This window comes from Papio anubis, chromosome 8 (assembly GCF_008728515.1).
Source record: "Papio anubis isolate 15944 chromosome 8, Panubis1.0, whole genome shotgun sequence".
Classification (NCBI taxonomy): Eukaryota; Metazoa; Chordata; class Mammalia; order Primates; family Cercopithecidae; genus Papio; species Papio anubis.
In genome coordinates, this window is record NC_044983.1 from 135569667 (window position 1) to 135594365 (window position 24699).

Consider the following 24699-nt stretch of genomic DNA (forward strand, 5'->3'; position numbering starts at 1 on the left):
CTGCTCGCCTGGGCTCCCCAAGGGCCTCTGCAATGGGCCCCCTCCCTCTCTCTCCCTCCACTCCATACAAATCTGGTTGCATCAGTCCCTGATGTTAGGACCTTGCTTTTTTTTTTTCTTTTTCCTTTTTTTTTTTTTTTTTTTTTTGAGACAGAGTCTGGCTCTGTCGCCCAGGCTGGAGTGCAGTGGTGTGATCTCGGCTCACTGCAAGCTCCACCTTCTGGGTTCACGCCATTCTCCTGCCTCAGCCTCCCAAGGAGCTGGGACTACAGGCACCCGCCACCACGCCTGGCTAATCTGTTGTCTTTTTAGTAGAGACAGGGCTTCACCATGTTAGCCAGGATGGTCTCAATCTCCTGACCTCCTGATCCATCCGCCTCCGCCTCCCCAAGTGCTGGGATTACAAGGCGTGAGCCGCCGCGCCCGGTCAAGACCTTGCTTTGAAAACCTGCCACTCTTAGAAGCAGCCCTAGATGCTTCACCTGGCCAAGAAAGCCCTCCCGCTCGGACTCTGTCCTCCCTACCCCTCTCTCTTCCTCTCCCTCCCTCCCTCTTCCCCTCCCTCTCTATCTCCCCCTCTTTCTACCCCCACCGCCATCTCTGACTTTATTTGGTCTCTCCCAATGATGTGTTCTGTTTCAGGGCATCACTCACGCTGAGCCATTTTCTTCCTGAATGACCTTCTCCCATCCCCTCTTTACTTGGCTATCTTCTATTCATCCTTCAAGGCCCAGTTCCAGTCTCACTGACTTAGAGACAGTCCCTGGCCCCCACACCCTCCACCTCCATTAAACTAAGTTAAATTCTTTTGCCACTTGCTCCCTTGGCACCTGTACCTCCAATTTTTTTCCACTTACCCACTGTTCAATGTCTGCCTTTCCCACGAAACTGTCAGATGGATGAGGACAGGACCCGCCTGCCTCACCTCTTTCCCCCACCCTTAGCACAACACCCTCTTCACTAAGTATCTGCTGAATTACAGTGACCTATGTTCTCATACTCGTCTTGTATCCTTAAGCAAATTGTTTGACTTGGTCTCAGTTTCCCTATCTATAAAGATCCAAGTTCAACTAACTAAATATCTAAAATCCTTCTAAGACTATCAATGTTAGGATTTAGCATCATCAATCCACACCAAAAGGTTTTGATGATTGTTTTATTAAAAATCCATTCAGATTCAGATGTAAGTATTATTTGCTAGGTTACCACTGTGTCAAAGGAGCTATATAAGTGCTTTCATCAACTGCCTGTTTTATAAACCCAACACCCCAAACAGGGTTACAAATGGCAAGTACTTCATGAGTGACAATATCAAGACAAGAGGCGTGAAGTTTGTTGAAGGTTGCCAAGCTGGTAAAACAGTTATTTCTCCAAACAAACAAACAAACAAATGCAAAGAACAGCAAGTTCTAAATTTTGAAAGTTAAATACCACAATGAAAGAAGTAGAAGTAAAATATACAAATAACCACGTTAATTAGAAATCAAGTTAAGATTCAACATTTTTTATCATGGCATGCTGAACCTCGGCAAAACAAAAGAAGCTGAATTCATAGTTAATTCCACGAGAACTAGATTAACTCTTCCACTTATAGGTAGACATACACTCACCTGTCGAAGGTTAATGTAAACTGCATTCTGAAGAAATTCTGACGCTTCCATGCTCCGTTTCTGAATTGCAAGGACACGTACGGCCTTGATGCATGCTTCCAACTCAATCACTCCCGCATTCTTATACTGCAGAGTGTAAAGAAAGTGCCTCAGTCAAAAAAGAGTTCAGATGTTTCTGTCACATTCTAAAGGGTGTGCTACTGGAACTCAATAACTACAACAGCACTTCCCCCAGCACAGGGCTCCAGATACCCCTCCTGATATGTAGCAGCAGCTCATCTTGAATTGTACTCCCGTAATTCCCACATGTTGTAGGAGGGAGCTGCTGGGAGATAATTGAATCATGGGGGTGATTTCCCCCATACTGTTCTTGTGGTAGTGAATAAGTCTCATGAGATCTGACGGTTTTATCAGGGGTTTCTGCTTTTGCATCTTCCTCATTCTCTCTTTGCCTGCCGTCATCCATGTAAGACCTGACTTGCTCCTCCTTGCCTTCCGCCATGATTTTGAGGCTTCCCCAGCCACACAGAACTGTAAGTCCAGTTAAACTTCTTTCTTTTGTAAATTGCCCAGTCTCAGGTATGTCTTTATCAGCAGCACGAAAACAGACTAATAGAGTAAACTGGTACCAAGAGTGAAGTATTGCTGAAAAAATACCTGAAAATGTGGAAGCGACTTTGGAACTGGGTAACAGACAGAAGTTGGAACAGTTTGGAGGGCTCAGAAGACAGGAAGATGTGGGAAAGTTTGGATCTTCCTAGAGACTTGTTGAATGGCTTTGACCAAAATGCTGATAATGATATGGACAATGAAATGAACAATGATATGGACAACGGAAGAGGGCTGAGGTGGTCTCAGATGGAGATGAGGAACTTGTTGGGAACTGGAGCAAAGGTGACTCTTGTTACGTTTTAGCAAAGAAACTGGTGGCATTTTGCCCCTGCCCTGGAGATTTGTGGAATTTTGAACTTGAAAGAGATGATTTGGGTATCTAGTGGAAGAAATTTCTAAGCAGCAAAGCATTCAAGAGGTACCTTGGGTGCTGTTAAAAGCATTCAAGGTTTTTTTTGTTTTTGTTTTGTTTTGTTTTGTTTTTTGAGACAGAGTCTCGCTCTGTCGCCCAGGCTGGAGTGCAGTGGCATGATCTTGGTTCACTGCAAGCTCCACCTCCCAGGTTCACGCCAGTCTCCTGTCTCAGCCTCCGGAGTAGCTGGGCCTACAGGCACCCACCACCACACCTGGCTAATTTTTGTATTTTTGATAGAGACAGGGTTTCAATGTGTTAGCCAGGATGATCTCGATCTCCTGACCTCATGATCTGCCTGCTTTGCCCTCCCAATGTGCTGGGATTACAGGCATGAGCCACCACGCCTAGCCAAAAGCATTCAGTTTTAAAAGGGAAACAGAAAATAAAAGTTTAAAAAATTTGCAGCCTGGCAATGCAATAGAAAAGAAAATCCCATTTTTTCAGGAGAAATTCAAGCCAGCTGCAGTAATTTGCATAAGTAACAAGCAGCCAAATGTTAATCCCCAAGACAATGGGGAAAATGTCAGAGGTCTTCACAGCAGTCCCTCCCATCACAGGCCTGGAGGCCTAGGAGGAAAAAGTGGTTTCATGGGCCAGGCCCAGGATCACCATGCTGTGTGCTCCTAGGGACTTGGTGCCTGTGTCCCAGTCACTCCAGCCAAGGCTGAAAGGAGCCAACGTACAGCTTGGGCCATGGCTTCAGAGGGTGCAAGCCCCAAGCCTTGGCAGCTTCCATGGGGTGTTGAGCCTATGGGTGCACAGAAGTCAATAACTGAGGTTTGGGAAGTTTCCGCCTAGATTTCAGGAGACGTATGGAAACAACTGGATGCCCAGGCAGAAGTTTGCTTCAGGGCTGGGGCTCTCACAGAGAACCTCTGCTAGGGCAGTGCAGAAGGGAAATATGAGATCAGAGCCCCACACAGAGTCCCTACTGGGGCACTGCCTAGTGCAGCTGTGAGAAGAGGGTCACTGTCCTGCAGACCCCAGAATGGCAGATCCACTGACAGCTTGCACCGTGCGCTTGGAACAGCCACAGCCACTCAATGCCAGCCCATGAAAGCAGCCAGGACAGAGGCTGTACCCTGCAAAGCCACAGGGGCAGGGTTGCCCAAGACTATGGGAACCCACCTCTTGCATCAGGATGACCTGGATGCAAGACATGGAATCAAAGGAGATCATTTTTGAGCTTTAAGATTTGACTGCCCCTCTGGGTTTCAGACTTGCACGGGCCCTGTAACCCCTTTGTTTTGCCAATTTCTCCCATTTGGAATGGTTGTATTTACCCAGTGTGTGTACCCCCATTGTATCTAGGAAATAAACAGCCTGCTTTTGATTTTATAGGCTCATAAGCAGAGGGGACTTGCTTTGTCTCAGATGAGACTTTGAAGTGTGGACTTCTGAGTCATTGCTGAAATGAGTCAAAACTTTGGGGAACCGCCTGGAAGGCATGATTGGTTTTGAAATGAGATTTGGAGGGGACAGGGGTGGAATGATATGGTCTGACTCTGTGTCCCCACCCAAATCTCATCTTAAATTGTACTCCCACAATTCCCACATGTTGTGGGAGGGACCCAGTGGGAGATAATTGAATCATGGAGGTGATTTCCCCCATACTGTTCTTGTGGTACCAGATAAGTCTCATGAGATCTGTGTTTTTATCAGGAGTTTCTGCTTTGCAGTCCTCTCCTCATTTTCTCTTTGCCTGCTGCCATCCATCTAAGACAGGACTTACTCCTCCTTGCCTTCCACCATGACTGTGAGGCCTGCCCAGACACAGGGAACTGTGAGTCCAATTAAACCTCTTTCTTTTGTAAATTGCCAGTCTCCAGTATGTCTTAATCAGCAGTATGAAAATGGACTAATACACCTCCCCACCAAGGCCAGAGAATTTGTTTGTGAGAAAATCTATCCTTTATGGAAGCAAAAGCGATTAGTGGGGCTGAGCAAGTCTATGAATGCCACATAAATGTGTATGCATTCATTAAAATAATATGACCACAGTAGCTTGCTATTTTGCAAAATTTCAAAATATTATCAATGGATACTTTGCTATTCATTTCTGCTCATCATCTCTTGTAGTACTCTAAAACATTTTTAGAAACTCTCACACCTGCAGCTTTAATGCAGTTGTTGTAAATTCATTTTACTTAGTTGCAAAAAATCTGGCTCCCTGTGTGTTCAATGCTTTCTGATTTTGTCTCAGAGTTGCTTGTTCCTACTTCTCAGTTCCTATTATGGTTCCTGAGATGAAGAACAAATGAGGGCGTTTGGAACAGAAAAGGCTTTGTGGAATTTCATTCAACTACGTAATAAACTGGGGAGTATCTCTTAAGCTTCATCCCCAATTCTCCTAGCTTCAAGCCAGGAGAGCCACTCCCGGCCCCTCTTACACACCATATGGCTCCAGACCCAGGAGCAGGGAAAGGAGGAAGGATTCAGGTTCCAGAACTCTTCCAAAAAAGAAGAGTTCAGATGGATGGATCTGCTTCATTCCCTCCGATGCCCTTCCCCTCCCAAGCCTCCACAGCAAAATCCTCCATGCTAGCTGTTCTGCTTTTTCTTTTCTACTCCAAACCTTCTTTATTTTTGTTATTTTTTTTTCCTAGTTATCCCAGCTGGAGTGATTTTCAACTGATGTTGCATAATTTAATTTAACATTAAAGAAAGGTTTATAGAGGTTGTCCATGTATACCTGAAGACAGACAGAGGTTGGGAGGAATAACACACTAATATTCTTTCGCTGAAGAATTAGGACATGGGAAAACCAATGCATGTAATCGACAAGCTTTGCTGAGACCCACAAGAGGCGTGGTGTGGCATCACTGCTCATAAACATGCAGTCTATTTACCAACCATGAAGAAGCAAAGGCACAACTGGTTATCTTTCTCACTAAAATCACATATAAGGTGGGACAAGCAGTTTTATAATTACTATGCCAGAAAGGGTAGGCTTCACTCCTCCCCTTTTCCACACACATAACGTACATGTAGTCTGTGTTATATTAAATATTAGTTATCACAGACGATCAGAAAAAGAAGCTATTTATACTTACTTAAATACCAACACTGAAGTCAGAAATCTATCAGTTGTATATACTGTTTCATGACACAAGAAAAAACATAGGGACCTGATTCTATGGAAATGCCATTTTTCCTTCAAAACTCTTAAAACATTTTCCATTGACGTGAGAATAAAAGTCATCACAAATTTTTCCCACATATTTTTGGTTAAATTTACTTTTTTTTTTTTTTTTTTTTTTGAGACAGAGTCTCGCTCTGTCGCCCAGGCTGGAGTGCACTGGTGTGATCTCGGCTCACTGCAAGATCCACCTCCCGGGTTTACGCCATTCTCCTGCCTCAGCCTCCCGAGTAGCTGGGACCACAGGCGCCCGCCACCTTGCCCGGCTAGTTTTTTTTTTTTGTATTTTTTAGTAGAGACGGGGTTTCACCGTGTTAGCCAGGATGGTCTCGATCTCCTGACCTCGTGATCCGCCCGTCTCGGCCTCCCAAAGTGCTGGGATTACAGGCTTAAGCCACCGCGCCCGGCCAAATTTACATATTTTAATGTATATTACAAAGAGTTTTAAAAAGAAATCATGAAAAAAAAATTTTTTTTGAGACAGGGTCTTGCTCTGTTGCCCAGGCTGGAATGAGTGGCGTGGTCACGGCTCACTGTAGCCTCAATCTCCCAGGCTCAGATGATCCTCCCACCTCAGCCTTACTGGTAACTGAGACAACAGGTGTGTACCACCACACCCGGCTAATTTTTTTGTATATTTTGTAAAGGCGGGGTTTTACCACGTTGCACAGGCTGGTCTGGAACTCCTGAGCTCAAGTGATCCTCCCACCTCAACCTCCCAAAGCCTGGAATTCCAGGCGTGAGCCACTGCACTCAACCCCTTTTTTTTTTTAATTCTTTCCTCCCATCCAAATTTTCATGGCCAGTATGATTATTATTCCTCAAAAATTCTAAAATAATTTGTTCAAGTTAAAAAAAGACAAATTAGAGTTTTTATGGGGCTTTCGCTATGTTTTATTCTGGGAGGTTATGTGTAGTGGCTTAGGCCTGTAATCCCCGTGTCTCAGGAGGCCATGGTGGGAGGACTGCTTGAGGCCAGGAGTTCCAGACCAGCCTGGGCAACATAGAGAGACCCCATCATTACAAATAAAAAATAAAAAATTAGCCAGGTGCAGTGGCATGCACCTGTAGTTACAGCTACTTGGTCATCTGAGTGAGGCTGAGTGAGGTAGGAGGATGAGGGTGGGAAGATTGGTTGACTGAAGGAGTTTGAGGTTACAGTGAGCTATGATCATACTACTGCACTCCAGACTGGGCAACAGAGCAAGACCCTGTCTCAAAAAAAAAAAAAAAAAAATGGGTGGGCGCAATGGCTCACGCCTGTAACCCCAGCACTTTGGGAAACCTGAAGCAGTCCGAGTGCTTGAGCCAGAAGTTCAAGACAAGCCCAGGCAACACGGTGAAACCCCATCTCGACAAAAAATACAAACAAAAGTAGCTGGGCGTGGTGTTGCACACCTGTAGTCCCAGCACACAGGGAGGCAGAGGTGGGAGGATCACCTGAACCTGGGAGATCAAGGCTGCAATGAACCGTGATCATGCTACTGCACTCCAGCCTGGGCAACAGAGCAAAACCTGGTCTCAAAAACAAACAAACAAAAAAAAAAAAACCAAAGAAACACTCTTAGATATCAAGTAAACCACTAAAATTAAGATAAAATATGGTGCTGAAGTAAGAAAAGAAAGATTTATAGAAAGGAATGAAAAGTTAATAAACAGACACAAGTATGTGAAAATATTTAGTACAGGTGAGAATTCAAATCAAAAAGAAACAAATATGAATTCAATACATCATGGTGCAACAATGAGGTAATGACCTGGAAAAAATAAATTGTATTCTTATGTCATAATACACACAAAATAAATTATAGATAATCAGATAATTATAGAAATATTTTAAATGCTAATCACAGTGAATACAAATACACGTTTGCATATATTATCTCAGCTTATCTGAACCACAGCTCTATGAGATCATGGGTACTGTTATCATCCCCATTTCAGAGATTAAGAAACCAAGGAAAAGAGTTTTAATCTATTGTTAAGAAAGTATTTCTAAGCAAGCCAGGTGCAGTGGCCAACATCTGTAATCCCAGCACTTTGGGAGGCCAAGGTGAGCAGATCATTTGAGGTCAGGAGCTCAAGACCAGCCTGGCCCACATGGTGAAACTCCATGTCTACTAAATATATAAAAAATTAGCCAGGCATGGTGGCTCGCACCTGTAGTCCCAGCTACTCATGAGGTTGAGGCAGGAGAAATCACTTGAATCCAGGAGGTGGAGGTTGCAGGGAGCCCAGATCATGCTACTACACTCCAGCCTGGGCAACACAGCGAGACACTGTCTCCAAAAAAAAAAAAGGTATTTCTAAGCATAATACGAAACTCCTGGCCTCAAGGCCGCCTGTCTCAGCCTCCCGAAGTGCTGGAATTAACGGCATGAGCCACTGCACTCAGCTGTATTGGCAAATATTTATTAAAAATAATAGCTGGTATTTGTTTATGGAGGAGTAAATTGTTAATAACCTTTTTGTAGGACAATACAGGAATATGTAACTCTTTAAGAAAAGTATACTTTTTTTTTTTTTTTGAGACGGAATCTCACTCTGTAGCCTAAGCTGGAGTACAGTGGCACAACCTCAGTTCACTGCAACTTCTGCCTCCAGGGCTCAAGTGATTTTTGAGCCTCAGCCTCCCAAGTAGCTGGGACTACAGGTGCACACCACGACATCTGGCTAATTTTTTGTATTTTAGTAGAGACAGGGTTTCACCAGGTTGCCCGGGGTGGTCTCGAACTCCTGAGCTCAGGCAACCTGCCTACATCAGCCTCCCAAAGTGCTGCAATTACTGGTGGCATGAGTCACTGTGCCAGGCCAAAAAAACATATATTCTTTAACTCAAGTCAACTTCTAGGAATTGTTCCCTTAAAAAAAAGGCAGTCCAAAAAGATGTATGTATAGAGGCATTTGTCAGAGAACTGTTTACAATAGGGGGAAGAAAAAACAGAAATAAATAACAATCAGTAACAGGATTGGCAAAATAAATAATTCTACATCTTTTCACTCCCTATTAGAAAAGGAATTTGGAGAGTAACTTGAACATAACCTATGATAAATGTTAATATTATATCCAGGATACATTTCTATAAAAATTGAACCTAAAGGAATACTGATACAAGAACACAAGAATATAGGGGCAAAAATGTTTGGTAAAGCATTTTTTCTAATTCACAGTGAAAAAGTGAGAAACCCTAAGTATCCATCCACAAGAGAATAATTAAGAAAATTAAGGCAAGCTGTGAAATCTGTAAGAGCAGGCATTTCATCTCTTTGTAGGTGCTGTTTATGAGCATGTCTCACAAAATGTCTTGATGAATACATGACTACATCCACATTTTGGAAAACCTTTCCACACTCTCTGAAAGAAGGAAGCAGGATTTTAGAAAACCTTTCCACACGCTCTGAAAGAGGCAAGCAGGTCTGGAGGTGAGAGTACACCTATGGTCTACGATATACTGCTGAGTGGGTAAAGCAAGCTGCAGGATAACATAGTATGATCCCATTTTTGTAAATAGGATATGTGTGTGTGTGTGAGCATGTGTGTGTACGTGCATGTGTGTGCGTGTGTGAGCATGTGTGTGTACATGTATGTGTGTGCATGTGTGTGAGCATGCATGAGTACATGCATGTGTGTGTGCGTGTGCGTGTGTGTGTGTGTCTCATAGGCATAAAGGTAAGGGGGCTATGGACCAAGTTGTTGATAACCAATAAACCAAGTTGTTAGTAAGAGTAGAGAAGGTAGAGGACTTTCATTTTTTATTTGATGCCACTCTTCAGCACAACTTTTCTTTTTCAGTATTTTAGTAAGTACATTTGGAATGCGAAATTGTTTTCAATCCAAACTAAAAAGAAGGGTGTCTCCATAAGATAGAATGCTCTACAGGTCACTGAAAATTATGCTATGGAAGATTTCAATAGCATAGAAAACACAGACTATACCAAATGAAAAAAAATGGGTCACCACACAGTACATAAGTAAAGTATGCTCCATTTCTTATAATATAAATAAGATACATTGATAAAAGAACCAGAAAATAGATACAAATTTTTTTTTTTTTTTTTTTTTTTGAGACGGAGTCTTGCTCTGTCGCCCAGGCTGGAGTGCAGTGGTGCAATCTCAGCTCACTGCAAGCTCCGCCTCCCGGGTTCAAGCCGTTCTCCTGCGTTAGCCTCCCGAGTAGCTGGGACTACAGGCGCCCGCCACCACGCCTGGCTAATTTTTCATATTTTTAGTAGAGACGAGGTTTCACCATGTTAGCCAGGATAGTCTCGATCTCCTGACCTCGTGATCCGCCCACCTCGGCCTCCCAAAGTGCTAGGATTACAGGCGTGAGCCACTGCACCCCGTCGAAAATAGATATAAAATAATAACAATCATTATCTGTGAGTACAGGGGCCATGGTAGCCCTTTTTCTCCCTTTTCCAAATGTATTATACTAAACCTACACTGTTTTGAATCAGAAAAAGAAAACATTTTAGGCATATAGTATTATGCATTAGAGAATAAGACATGAATACTTACAGAAATAATTAAGAGACATTGCAGCATTACACAATGTAAAATGGGAACTTCTGATTAAAACAACACAACTGTGTAAAAAATTCACAAAGCCAGAAAATCACCTTGCTGTAATAGGAAATCGCCTCTTTATACTTGTCAATTATGTCTTCAGGGCTAAGGCAGTTCTTAGCACGTCCGATCTCAGTACTGGTGTCCGGATTGATGCCATTGGTAGTGAGGGCACCTGCAAACCGAGAGGAAGAAAAGAAATAATCTTTTGCTTTTTCATTATTATTTCTTTGTTAAAGAAGAGCATGAATAAGATAAAACTTAAATATGCCCTACTGAAATTTAAATAATGTGTTTAGTCTTCACGGCTTATATGCTTCCTATAATAGCCTTGCTATCAAAGTATTCTACTAAATGTTAGTTAACTCAAAGTAAGTTTTCCTCCCTTTTGAAATTTTTTATTGAAGAACATACAATGCATTACATAAAAGTAACATATTTGCAGTAACTAGCTCAATTGTCTTGAAGGCAATGGTGAGGTCAGCATGCATTCTCTCACAGCTTGAAGCTCTTCATGTTAGAAAGGCACCACCCGGCATCCTCAAAGGAGATCAACTACGCAGAAGCATTTTCTGAACCATACAGCATATTAAAAAAAAAGAAAATTATAAATGATAGTATGCTTTCTATTTCTGTCATTTTCTATTTCTGACCAACTCCTATCAATAAGCAGAAGCATCTGATTCCCTAGCCACCAAACCCACATGGGCAAGCATTTTGGAAAAACTTCCATTTAAAGAATATAACCAACTACACAGAGAACTCTGGCAGAAAAAAAATACAGATAAAATATTCATTGACTTAACAGAACACTCAAAAAATATTCTCCTAAATCTCAATAGCAGGAAAAGCTGGGCTTCTGTGAAACCACTTGTTTAGCTTACAAAGAGTGAGCATCTCCCACAAATCCTGTTTCCCTTGCGCCGCTGGGAGGCTCAGGGATGAGCTTGCCACCCATCTGTATAACCTCACACAGCCAAAGACGTGCATCTCACACTGGCCTCGTCGCCCGTGCAGCTCACTTCTTACCCTTGTTTTCTAATCTTGGTCCAGTTTTTTCATCTGCTTATTGTTTGTTCTCTAATTCTGTAAGCTGCCTCAAAAGGTTTTTTGGAACAAGACAGAAGAATAAACAGATAAGTGGAGAGATGGATGGACAAATGGACGGAGAACTCCAAGAAAAGGGGAACAAAACATTTCATATGCAAAATCCTCTTCTGGTAAGGGAAGAAAGGACTGTAACAGAACTGTGAAGAGGCAGGTGGTTTAGGACTTTGTTTCCTGCTGACTTTGTGAAAATCACAGCAAGAGACAACAGGGGAGGACTATAAATAATAATAGAAAAGGGCATGCTTGGAAAAATATATCTCAAATATGCACTTTTTAAAGAATAGATCCAAATCAGCAAGACCCAGTGACATCAACTGTGGGTAGAGAATTGCGAACTCCAACCCCCAGGCACCAGGCATCCCTTCGAGCAGAGTGCATTCACACGGGTTGTTATAATGCCATCCAGGCAAAAGCGATATTTTTTCACACTCGGTGGAAGCAGCACCTACGTAAGGAACATCCACACGTGTCATCACCTACAGCAACTCTATGAGAGTATTCTTAGTGTACCCCATCTCTGCAGGTGAGGAGACAAGATCCTAGAGAGGTTAAATCTCCTTACTAGTTCTCACAATTACAGAGCTGGTAATCCCAAGTAGGAGGCCATCTTGGGCCTATGTTCTTAACCACAGAAGTGTGGTGCTTTGTGTGCTTTTCATGCTTATAATACATTTGTTTCCAGCATAAGTTAATATTTCATAAGTGACAAGGGGTCTTGATTTATTTCATTAGCTCTAATGAATTATTTTTACATTGTTGAGTTTTACTCTCTTTTTCCCTTGGAGAAATGGTGGTAGCGGTGTAAGAATGAGGTGGGTTTTTCATTCTTCATATGGTATCTCATCTCTTCTCTGAGAAGTAAATGATCAAAGCATAAGAGGGAAATCCCCCCCATGGAGAAGGAACAAGTGTTCCCTCCATCTTTTAAACAAAGGGAATCTCCAGTCATGAGGGCTAATTTGATAAACTGAATTTCTTTTTTCTTTTTCTTTTTTCTTTTTTTTTTTTTTTTTGAGACAGAGTCTCTCTCTGTCACCCAAGCTGGAGTGCAGTGGCGCTGGAGTGCAGTGGCATGAAATAAACTAATGGGAGAATTGAAAACCAATAGAGAAAGGTCAACAAAACCAAAAGCTCATTCTTAAAACAACCACAAAATTATGAACTAGCTAAGAAGAGAGGAGAATCAAGTTACTAAAAATCAGGGCTGAAAGAATAGACATTACTGCCAACCTTACAGAAATAAACTGTAAGACAATATTATGAACAATTATACAGCAATGAATTATATAATTTAGATGAGATAGGCAAATTCCCAGAAAGACACAAACTACTAAACCCAACTCAAGATCTAGAAAATCTAAATAGACCCATAACAAATAAAGTGATCGAATCAATAATCAAAAAAATCTACCAGAAAAAAAAGCCAAGTACATAATAATAGACAAACAGAGAGCCAAATCATGAGTGAACTCCCATTCACAATTGCTACAAAGAGAATAAAATATCTAGGAATATAACTTACAAGGGATGTGAAGGACTTCTTCAAGAACTATAAACCACTGTTAAAAGAAATAAGAGAGGACACAAACAAATGGAAAAACATCCCATGCTCATGGATAGGAAGAATCAATATCATGAAAATGGCCACACTGCCCAAAGTAATTTATAGATTTGATGCTATCCCCATCAAGCTACCACTGACTTTCTTCACAAAATTAGAAAAAAACTACTTTAAATTTCATATGGAACCAAAAAAGAGCCCATATAGCCAAGACAATCCTAAACAAAAAGGACAAAATTGGAGGCATCACGCTACCTGAATTCAAACTATACTACAAGGCTGTAGTAACCAAAACAGCATGGTATTGGTACCAAAACAGATATATAGACCAATGGAACAGAACAGAGGCTGCAGAAATAATGCCACACATCTATAACCATCTGATTTTTGACAAACCTGACAAAAACAAGCAATGGGGAAAAGATTCCCTATTTAATAAATGATGTTGGGAAAACTGGCTAGCCATATGCAGAAAACTGAAACTGGACCCCTTCCTTACACCTTATACAAAAATTAACTTAAGATAGATTAAAGACTTAAACGTAGGACCTAAAATCATAAAAATCCTAGAAGAAAACCTAGACAATACCATTCAGGACATAGGCACGGGCAAAGACTTCATGACTAAAACACCAAAAGCAGTGGCAACAAAAGTCAAAATTGACAAATGGGATCTAATTAAACTAGAGAGCTTCTACACAGGAAAAGAAACTATCATCAGAGTCAACAGGCAACCTACAGAATGGGAGAAAATTTTTGCAATCTATGTATCTAACAAAGGGCTAATATCCAGAATCTACAAAGAACTTAAACAAATTTACAAGAAAAAAAAAAACCCATCAAAAAGTGGGCGAAGGATATGAACAGACACTTCTCAACAAAAGACATTTATGTGGCCAACGAACATATGAAAAAAGTTCATCATCACTGGTCATCAGAGAAATGCAAATCAAAACCACAATGAGATACCATCTCACGCCAGTTAGAATGGCGATCAGTAAAAACAACAGATGCTGGAGAGCATGTGGAGAAATAGGAACACTTTTACACTGTTGGTGGGACTGTAAATTAGTTCAACCATTGTGGAAGACAGTGTGGTGATTCCTCAAGGATCTACAACCAGAAATATCATTTGACCCAGCAATCCCATTACTGGGTATATACCCAAAGGATTATAAATCATTCTACTATAAAGACACATGCACACGTATGTTTACTGCAGCACTGTTCACAATAGCAAAGACTTGGAACCAACCCAAATGCCCATCAATGATAGACTGGATTAAGAAAATGGGGCACATAAACACCATGGAATTCTATGCAGACATAAAAAAGGATGAGTTCATGTCCTTTTCAGGGATATAGATGAAGCTGGAAACCATCATTCTCAGCAAACTAACACAGGAACAGAAAACCAAACACCACATGTTCTCACTCATAAGTGGGAGCTGAACGACGAGAATACATGAACACAGGGAGGGGAACATCACACACCGGGGCCTGTTGGGGAATGGGGGGGCTAGGGGAGGGATAGCTTTAGGAGAAATACTTAATGTAGATGACAGATTGATGGATGCAGCAAACCACTATGGCACGTGTATACCTATATGACAAACCTGCACATTCTGCATGTATATCCCAAAACTTAAAGTATAATAAAAATAAAATAAAATAAAGCCAGGTACAGCTGTCTTCAATGGTGAATTCTACCAAATATTTAAGGACAAATTAACACCAATTCTTCATAAACTCTTCCAGAAAACATAAGAGGAAGGAACATTAACCAATTCATTATATGAGGCTAATGTTGCCCTAATACCAAAACCAGAAAAAGACATCAAAAGAAAACTACAGACCCACATTTCTTATGAATATAGACAAAAGGCCAGGTGCGGTGGCTCACACCTGTAATCCCAGCACTTTGGGAGGCCAAGGAGGGTGGACTGACTGAGGTTAGGAGTTCAAGACCAGCCTAGCCAACATAGTAAAACCCCGTCTCTACTAAAAATGCAAAAGTTAGCTGGGCATGGTGGCACATAACTGTAGTCCCAGCTACTCGAGAGGCTGAGGCAGTAGAATCACTTGAACCTGGGAGGCGGAGGTTGCAGTGAGCCGAGATCAGGCAACTGCACTCCAGCCAGGGCAACAGAACGAGGCTTCATCTCAAAAAAAAAAAAAAAAAAGGCCGGGCGCAGTGGCTCAAGCCTGTAATCCCAGCACTTTGGGAGGCCAAGACGGGCGGATCACAAGGTCAGGAAATCGAGACCATCCTGGCTAACACGGTGAAACCCCGTCTCTACTAAAAAATACAAAACACTAGCCGGGCGAGGTGGCGGCACCTGTGGTCCCAGCTACTCGGGAGGCTGAGGCAGGAGAATGGCGTAAACCCGGCAGGCGGAGCTTGCAGTGAGCCGAGATCGCGCCACCGCACTCCAGCCTGGGCGACAGAGCGAGACTCCATCTCAAAAAAAAAAAGAATATAGATGAAAATATCCTCAATAAAATACTAGCACACTGAATCCAGCATGATATAAAAAAGCTTATACAACAAGATCCAGTGGGATTCAGCTCAGAAATCTAAGGTTAGTTTAATGTCTGAAAATGAGTAGAATAAAGGACAAAACCACATGATCATCTCAATAGACACAAAGAAAGCATTTGATAAATTCCACACCCTTTCGTGATGACACTCAACAAACTAGGCTGGCCAGGCACGGTGGCTCACGCCTGTAATCCCAGCACTTTGGGAGGCTGAGGTGTGCGGATCACGAGGTCAGGAGATCAGGACCATCCTGGCTAACACGGTGAAACCCCGTCTCTACTAAAAATACAATAAATTAGCCAGGCATGGTGGTGGGCGCCTGTAGTCCCAGCTACTCGGGAGGCTGAGGCAGGAGAATGGTAAACCCGAACCCGGGAGGCGGAGCTTGCAGTGAGCCGAGATTGCGCCACTGCACTCCAGCCTGGGCGACAGAGCAAGACTCCGTCTCAAAAAAAAAAAAAAAAAAAAAAGAAAGAAAGACTCTCTCTCTTTTCAGATGACATGATCCTGCCTCTAGAAAACCCTAAAAAAGCCACCAAAAAACTTTTAGAGCTAAGAAACGAGTTCCACAAATTTGAAGGATATAAAACCAATACACACAAAAAAATGTGTTTCCATATACTTGCAATGAACCACATGGAAATGAAATTAAGAAAAGAATTCCGTTTACAATAGCATGAAAAAGAAAATACTTAGGAGTAAATTTAACCCAAAAAAAGTATAAAATGATATTCTGAAAACTCAAAACATTGCTAAAAAAATTAAAGAAGGTAAATGTTGAAAAGACATCCCATGTCCATGGATTAGAAGATTTAATCTTCTTAAAATGTCAATATTCTCCAAACTGATCAACAGTATGGAGACTCTATCAAATCTCTATCAAAATCCCAGCTGGATTCTTTGTAGAAAATGATCATCTGATCCTAAAATTCATATGGAAATTCAAGGGATCCAGAATAACCAAAACTATCTTGAGAAGAAAGTAACAAATTTAGAAGACCTATACTTCCCAATTTCAAAATTTACTACAACTTACCCGGGGTGGGGGAGGTATGAGTAATGTTTTAATTTATTTATTTTCTTTACCTTTATTTTCTAAATTCTTTATAATGAAGATGACTTTTACAATAAGGAAAAAATATGGTTTTGTTTTTACATTTTTTTTTCTTTCCAACTTTTGTTTTATGTTCAAGGGGTACATGTGCAGGTTTGTTACATGTATAAGTTATTTTTTAAACATGCACACATACTCCTTGGAAAAAAAATGTATAAAGAGGTAAACAGGCCGGGCGTGGTGGCTCACACCTGTAATCCCAGCACTTTGGGAGGCCAAGGCGGGCATATCACGAGGTCAGGAGATCGAGACCATACTGGCTAACACGGTGAAACCCCATCTCTCTAAAAATACAAAAAAGTAGCCGGGCATGGTGGCGGGCGCCTGTAGTCCCAGCTACTCGGGAGGCTGAGGCAGGAGAATGGCGTGAACCTGGGAGGTGGAGCTTGCAGTGAGCCGAGATCGCGCCACTGTACTCCAGCCTGGGCGACACAGTGAGACTCTGTCTCAAAAAAATAAAATAAAAATAAAAGAGGTAAACAAATATCTAGTGAAAAATAACTTATAAATAAGAGTATATTTAAGTTTTTCATAAATTGAAAGCTTAAAAGCAAAAACCCATCAAGTTCCTAGGGAAATGTGTATAACATATAAAAACAAATTCATTTTCAAAAGTTCTAATTGACTAATGAAAACCCAACAAACGGCCAGGCGTGGTGGCTCATGCCTGTAATTTCAGCACTTTGGGAGGCCGAGGCAGGTGGATCACAAGGTCAGGAGTTCAAGACCAGACTGTCCAATATGGTGAAATCCTGTCTCTACTAAAAATACAAAAACTAGCCAGGCATGGTGGCAGATGCCTGTAGTCCCAGCTACTCGGGAGGCTGAGGCAGGAGAATCACTTGAACCTGGGAGGTGGAGGTTGTAGTGAGCCGAGATCGGGCCACTGCACTCCAGCCTGAGCAAGACTCTGTCTCAAAAAAAAAAGAAAAGAAAAGAAAAGAAAACCCAACAAACAAAGAGAAAAATCACATCTGATAGTCAACTTTAAACACATGGAGTGGAATAGGCCTAGAAATTACAGCCCCAGCCAGGTATTGTGGCTCACGCCTAAATTCCTAGTGCTTTGGGAGGTTGAAGCAAGAGGCTTGCTTAAGGCCAGCAATTCAAGGTATCACAGCTCCTGTAATTCAGATATTAACTCAATATAATGGAAGGAAATCTTTCCCTAGGAGACAGTGGAATTCTGTGCATAAGACAGGATAAACTCAGCCCAAAGTGCACTAGCCACAGTGATGATTTTTTAAATAGAATTCTAAAGTTAGAATATTGTTGAAAAGCTGCCAAATTCTCTGAAAGACAGAAACACATGCATGAACACACATATATATAAAGTCTACCCCATGCTGCATATAAATGCTAGTTTATTTTTGTTTACTCATGGGCACTAATTACTTTAATGGAGGCAGAATATTTTAATTATGACAGGTAATCAATATTACATGACTTGTCAAATCTAGTTAACGAATTTACTCTGTTGTATAACCATAATACATCTAAGACATCTAAACGCAGTGAAAATGCCTTTGTGTATTTTTGTTTTCTGGAAGTCTTTTAAAAATTCCAGGCTTTTTCAATACCTCTGAGAGATACTTCTATATGACTTTTTCCCTTGTGAAACAAACAACAGATACTGTTGTCAATATTCTGTCTTGTACACAGTGACTGAAGACCGCCATACTCTAGCTAATCCGCTGGACAATGAGGCACTATGCTGGACACTATGAGTGAACAACAGGAAAAAAAGGAAGACAACAACCCTTTTCTGGAAAGGCTTACAATCTGCGTCAACACTGGGGATTTCTTCCTTTAGCTAACGAAATGGAATCAATCAAATACTGTTTTTGAACTTTCCGTAGTCGTGACGCTACTTTTATTAGTGTGATGAGCAGAAAAGCCTTAAATGGCTTTGTTAGGTCAACTAGCAGCGACCATCACTGGAGAGTAAGTAATGCAGAAATTAACTGATAGTAATGATTCTGCCTGCGTTAGACCAAAATAAACCTACGCTGAACTCTGCAAGGTGAATGAAGAGATGAGGTCCCTCATGACAAAAAAAAAAAAAAAAAAAAGGCAAGAAATCAAATAAGCAAAGAGTTCTCAATAAATGATTCCCTATAAAAAGCAATAGAGCATGGTGGTTAAGAGGATAAATCCTGGGTGCAAACTCATGGGTTTGAATACCCACTTCACCACTTACTAACTATGACCCTCAGCGAGTCAGACAACCTTCCTGCATCTCAGTTTCCCCATCTATAGACTAGGCATAACAACAGTACCTGTCTCCTAGAATCGTGAAGATTATATTGCTTTAGGTGTAAAGTTTATATATAGCATCTTAAGTCGCAGATATGACATCAAAAGCACAGGAACAAAGACAACATTAACTGGATTTCATCCAAATTTAACACTTGTATGCTTCAAAGGACACCATATCAAGAAAATGAAAAGATAACACACAGAATGAAAGAAAAATCTTGCTAATCATACATCAGATAAAGGACTCATATACAGAATATATAAAAAACTGTTACTGGCCAGGTGCAGTGGCTCACGCCTGTAATCCCAACACTTTGGGAGGCCGAGGTGGGTGGATCACCTGAGGTCAGGAGTTTGAGACCAGCCTGGTCAAAATGGCGAAACCTCATCTCTACTGAAAATACGAAAATTAGCCAGGCATGGTGGCAAGTGTCTGTAATCCAAGATGCTCAGGAGGCTGAGGCAGGAGAATCGCTTGAACCCAGGTGGTAGAGGTTGCAGTGAGCCGAGATCACGCCCCTGCACTCCAGCCTGGGTGACAAAGCAAGATTCCGTCTCACAAAAAAAAAAAAAAGCAAAGAAACTGTTACAACTCAACAATAAAAAGACAAAAAGACAACCCAATTTAAAAATGGGTAACTATCTAAATACATATTTTTTCAAAGAAAATATAGAGATGACAATAATCACATGAAAAGATGCACATCATTAGCTATAAGGGACATGGAAACCCAAATTACAATGAGACACCAGGTCACATCCACCAGGATGGCCACAATCAAAAAGGTAACAAGTATTGACAAGGAAGCAGAGAAATTAGAACTTGCAGTCATTACTAGTAGGAATGTAAAGTGTTACAGCCACTTTGGAAAACAATCTGGCAGTTTCTGAGAAAGTTAAATGTTGAGTTGCCATATGACCCAGCAACTCCCCATCCAAGGCATACACATAATAGAATTTAAAACATATGGGCCAGGCACGGGGGCTCACACCTGTAATCCCAGCACTTTGGGAGGCTGAGGTGGGATCACCTGAGGTCAGGAGTTCAAGACCAGCCTGGCCAACATGGTGAAATGCCATCTCTAGTAAAAATACAAAAAAAATTAGCCAGCCTTGGTGGCAAGCGCTTGTAATCCCAGCTACTTGGGAGGCTGAGGCAGGAGAATTGCTTGAACCCAGGAGGCGGAGGTTGCAGTGAGCCAAGACTGTACCACCGCACTCCAGCCTGGGCAACAAGAACAAAACTCCATCTCAATCAATCAATCAACCAATCAATAAATCAAACAAACATATGTCCACACAAATGTTTATAACATCATTATTCATAATAGCCAAAAGGTACAAACGATACAAATGTCCATCAACTGATGGAATGGAAAAACAAAATGTGGCATATACACACACACACACACACACACACACACACACACACATATACACAGAATGAAATATTATTCTGCAAGAAGAAAAATAAATGCATACTGACACAATGCATACCGACACATGCTGTACAGATGAACCTTGAAACATACAGTAAGTGAAAAAGGCCAGTCACAAAAACGACATACCATTATATGTATGATGCCATTTATATGAGAAGTCCAGAACAGGCAAATAATAGAGAAAGAAAGTAGCTTACTAGTTGCTTGGGGGTAAGGGAAGGACGTAGGCAAAGGAGAGTGACTGCTAACGGGTATACGGCTTCCTGTTGGGGTTATGAGAATGTCCTAAAACTGACTGTGGTGAGGGTTGCGCAACTCTGTAAATATACTAAAAATGACTGGATTTTACCCTTTAAATAGGTAAACTGCATTGAAACTAGTTTGTTTGTTTTTTAAAAAAAAAGCACCTTAGAACATTGTCTGTCACATAATAACTGAAAACTGCTAATTTTTATTACAGGAAGAAGAAACTCTCCTCAACATGAAAATGGAAAAAGCAACTATGAGTTAACTAAAATTATCCAAAAGATCATTTTATGTAAAGTGGCTGCTGAATGTACATGAAATGTTTAGAAATTAAATTTTAAAAAAAAAAGAGGCCAGGCACAGTGGCTTACGTTTGTAATCACTTTGGGAGGTAAAGGCAGGAGGATTGCTTGAGGCCAGGACCAGCCTGGTCAACACAGAGAGACCCCATCTCTATGAAAAAAGTAAAACATTAGCTGGGCATGGTGGTGCACACCTGTAGTCCCAGCTACTCCAGAGGCTGAGGTGGGAGAACTGCCTGAGTCCAGGAGTTTGAGGGCACAGCGAGCTAGGTTCGCGCCTGTGAATAACCACTGCACTCCAGCCTCGGCGGCAGAGTGAGAACCTGTCTCCCAAAAAAAAAAAACAAAACAAAGAAAAAAGAGTTTTAAGAATCATGCCACTTTAAAAATGCAGATAAAGAACACAAAGGCCTAGCGGCTAGAAATGCAGGGAGGGGAAGCTTAGTTCTTAGGATAAGAGATGGAGGACCCCCCGAAAACCGTGAAACTCTTCTTCTGGTTTTGGAAACGGTGGTGGGGAAAGCTGGTAGGAAAAGAATTTGGAAACAGCTTGCTTCAAACATTATGTCCATTTAAAACTCAAAAATGAAATGAAAGTGATGTAATTTTGTGATAGCTTCATGTGAATGGGTTTTCCAGGAGCTGAACACTTTTACAACCCCTGAGAGAGTGTTAGCTATTCAGATGGAGAGGCTGTGGAGAAGCAAATTGCATTGCTCCTAGGAGCTGGGAAGATTCCCTACCAGCACTGTCACTGCTAACACATTTGCAAGGGTTTAGAAACGACCAACGCTTGAAACACAGATATGATTTCAGTAGCGAGTCAGTCCTGATACAAAGGTCTCCGCAAGCAGAGGCCAGAAGGCATTAGCAGGAACTGGGGTGGCCTGGAAAGCAGGAATCAGAACGTGGGGCCAGGACGGCCTTTCATTCTCTTTACTCGCTCTCCCATTGGTAAAGAGAAGTCAGGTCCACACGTTTCTCATTTGGGACCATGACAGAGGATGTCCTGACACACCAAACACTGGTTTCTGGGTCCTTCCTGGCGGTTTTCACCTCTACAGCAGGACCCTGATGCACCCTTGAATAACAAAGCCCTACAGAATCTCCTCACTTTTCCTCCCAGCACTCTAAACTCAATTTCACCTCTACACAACCTTATCTTGAAAAGCTTCAGAAATCTTTTTTAAATGCCTTATCTCAACAAACGCCTGATTTTCCTTACAGCTCTGAGCTACTTCTATACGGTGGACACATCTAATTCTCCTACAACTAATGCGACTGACACACTGCAATGCGGTATTTTATAGCAGGCATAACCAGCCAAACTGGGGCTCAGCAACTCGTACTGGTCAAATACCAGTACATTCAACATCCATTTCATTTGTCATCAGTGTTGGCGGGGCTTTCAGCACCTCCGTGGCATAAAGTCTACCCTCCTGACTGTCCCCCAGATGTCTTCTCATCAGCAACTCAGTTCTCCTGAAACCCAAACTGAGCATTTATTGTCCTTTCTCTACACATTCCACAAACCCCATCAGGAAACTTAGCCACTGGCCTAGAGAAACGAGTAAATGCAAATATTAAAACCAATGCCTGCAAACCTGAGGCAACTTCATTTCGGAGCCAAGATGCACGAGGAGATGAAAGCAAACGTGTTAGTCACAAAGCCTGCGTAAGCACAGCCATCTGATTTCAATTCTAGGCTGTTTTCATTTTGTACTATTTACCCTGTCATTGTTTCTCATTAAGTCAGAAAATAATAGAGCCCATCATGAAATAATTAAGCAGTGTAATAAAAGAGGTTTTTGCTGTATTAATTACAGAAGATATTACAAAGGGAAAGAAAAATCTGCCTCTGTAAAAAAATACAAGATTTTTTTTCTTGTTAAGAACACAGAGACGAAATGCAGTAGAGAATGAACTCACGTGGAAGGGAGCACAAGCCACAAATCAGAGCAAAGTCATGATTACAAATGAATTCAAAATTAACAGGACAAACATGCTCAATGCATTCAAAGAATTAAAGGCACAATTCTCCAATCATTCACTTAGCCATGCTAGAGGAAGAAGCCTCCTCGAAGCCTCCTCTTCAACAGATAACATAAAGCAACGGGGTGCCCATCAAGCAAGGACCCATCAATCATCAGGTTTTAACAGTTCTGATTTAAAGTTACTTAAATCAGAATATTCCAAAGATCATCATCCAGAAATTTTAACCATTCATTCACATCACCATGAAACAAGCACTTAAAAAAATAACCAAAAGAAACTAAACACATAGATCATGTACCTGGATCAATGAGAACTTCCTGTGCCCCTGGAAGAAAGAACAGATTATGGTATTTTATTTGGAAAACAAAACTACTTTTAAAAATAACTACTAAAACACATTTCATAATTCACATAGCCTGGAGAAAAATCTGACTTGTATCTGATCAGAAAAGCAATTCTGAGGAACCGTATGTTACAAGTTTGGTGCCTTTTTGCTTCAGACAGGAAAAGATAAAAGAAAAGCTACTATTACTCATACCCTAAACAAATTGTTAAGTGCCTCTTCACCTCTCTGCCTTCCCACTTCCTATGTTCATGCTCCCAGCTCTTCTTTTTTTTTTTTCTGAGACACAGTCTTGCTCTGTCGCCCATGCTGGAATGCAGTGGCGTGATCTCGGCTCACTTCATCCTCTGCCTCCCGAGTTCCAGCAATTCTCCTGCCTCAGCCTCCTGAGTAGCTGGGATTACAGGAGTACACCACCACGCCCGGCTACTTTGTTGTTGTTGTTGTTGTTGTATTTTCAGTAGAGACAGGGTTTCACCATGTTAGCCAGGCTGGTCTCAAACTGCTGGGATTACAGCCATGAGCCACTGTACTCGACCTCCCAGCTCTTCTTAAACAAATATGAGAATTCCTTATTTCCACAAATAAGCAAAGTGACAAAGGATAACTATTTGCGCAAATGTATGTCAGCAACCTAGAATGGGGGAGAAAAGGTGCCAGAGGCTCTATGGAACTTTTCACAACCCCCCTAAAATACCTCTCTCTCTCTCTCACACACACACATGCACACACACAACTGGATACTTCATCAAGTTAAAGATTTCCAACTTTTAGAAGCTAGCTTTGTAGTTAGTTTAAAATACAAAACCGCCGGGCGCGGTGGCTCACACCTGTAATCCCAGCACTTTGGGAGGCCGAGGCGGGCGGATCACAAGGTCAGGAGATCGAGACCACGGTGAAACCCCGTCTCTACTAAAAAATACAAAAAATTAGCCGGGCGCGGTGGCGGGCGCCTATAGTCCCAGCTACTCAGGAGGCTGAGGCAGGAGAATGGCGTGAACCCGGGAGGTGGAGCTTGCAGTGAGCTGAGATGGCACCACTGCACCCCAGCCTGGGCGACGGCGCAAGACTCCGTCTAAAAAAAAAAAAAAAAAAAAAAAAAAAAAAAACATTAACTTCACTATTATGAAGAAACTTTTGAAAGCCTTGCTGGTCTGCTAAACTACCCAAATATCTGTGTGATCCAATTAGACTTCTCTATAGAATGCAATTTCCCATCACGGCAAAACACACCTCAAGAGGTACTGGTTCCAAGAGTCATGTTTATCATTAGCTATTCTCATTTTTAAACATGTTAAGAAGATTCAAAAAGGCATGTCCCAATAATCTTATGGAAATAGCACATCTATTCAATTGTCTACATAGGGAAGAGGCCCCATGATTATGGTGCTATTTAAGGGCTATTTTGTGTACAGTCATCTCTGTTTGTAAATGTAGACTAA

At 41.6% G+C, this 24699-nt stretch overlaps 1 protein-coding gene across 5 annotated transcripts in view; it reads right to left on the reverse strand.

The window, feature by feature from the left end:
• TRAPPC9 (trafficking protein particle complex 9) overlaps positions 1-24699 on the reverse strand; it is a 713063-nt gene that overhangs the window by 649941 nt on the left and 38423 nt on the right. For 3 of the 5 annotated variants that reach the window (XM_017962346.3, XM_017962348.3, XM_021942894.2), the window contains 3 exons: positions 23213-23239; positions 10397-10518; positions 1611-1736 (listed from right to left, as the gene is read on the reverse strand). In XM_017962346.3, the coding sequence (XP_017817835.2) occupies positions 1611-1736; positions 10397-10518; positions 23213-23239 (275 nt within the window). The remainder of the gene's footprint in view (positions 1-1610; positions 1737-10396; positions 10519-23212; positions 23240-24699) is intronic. The other 2 variants (XM_017962349.3, XM_017962347.3) reach the window with 1 other exon arrangement.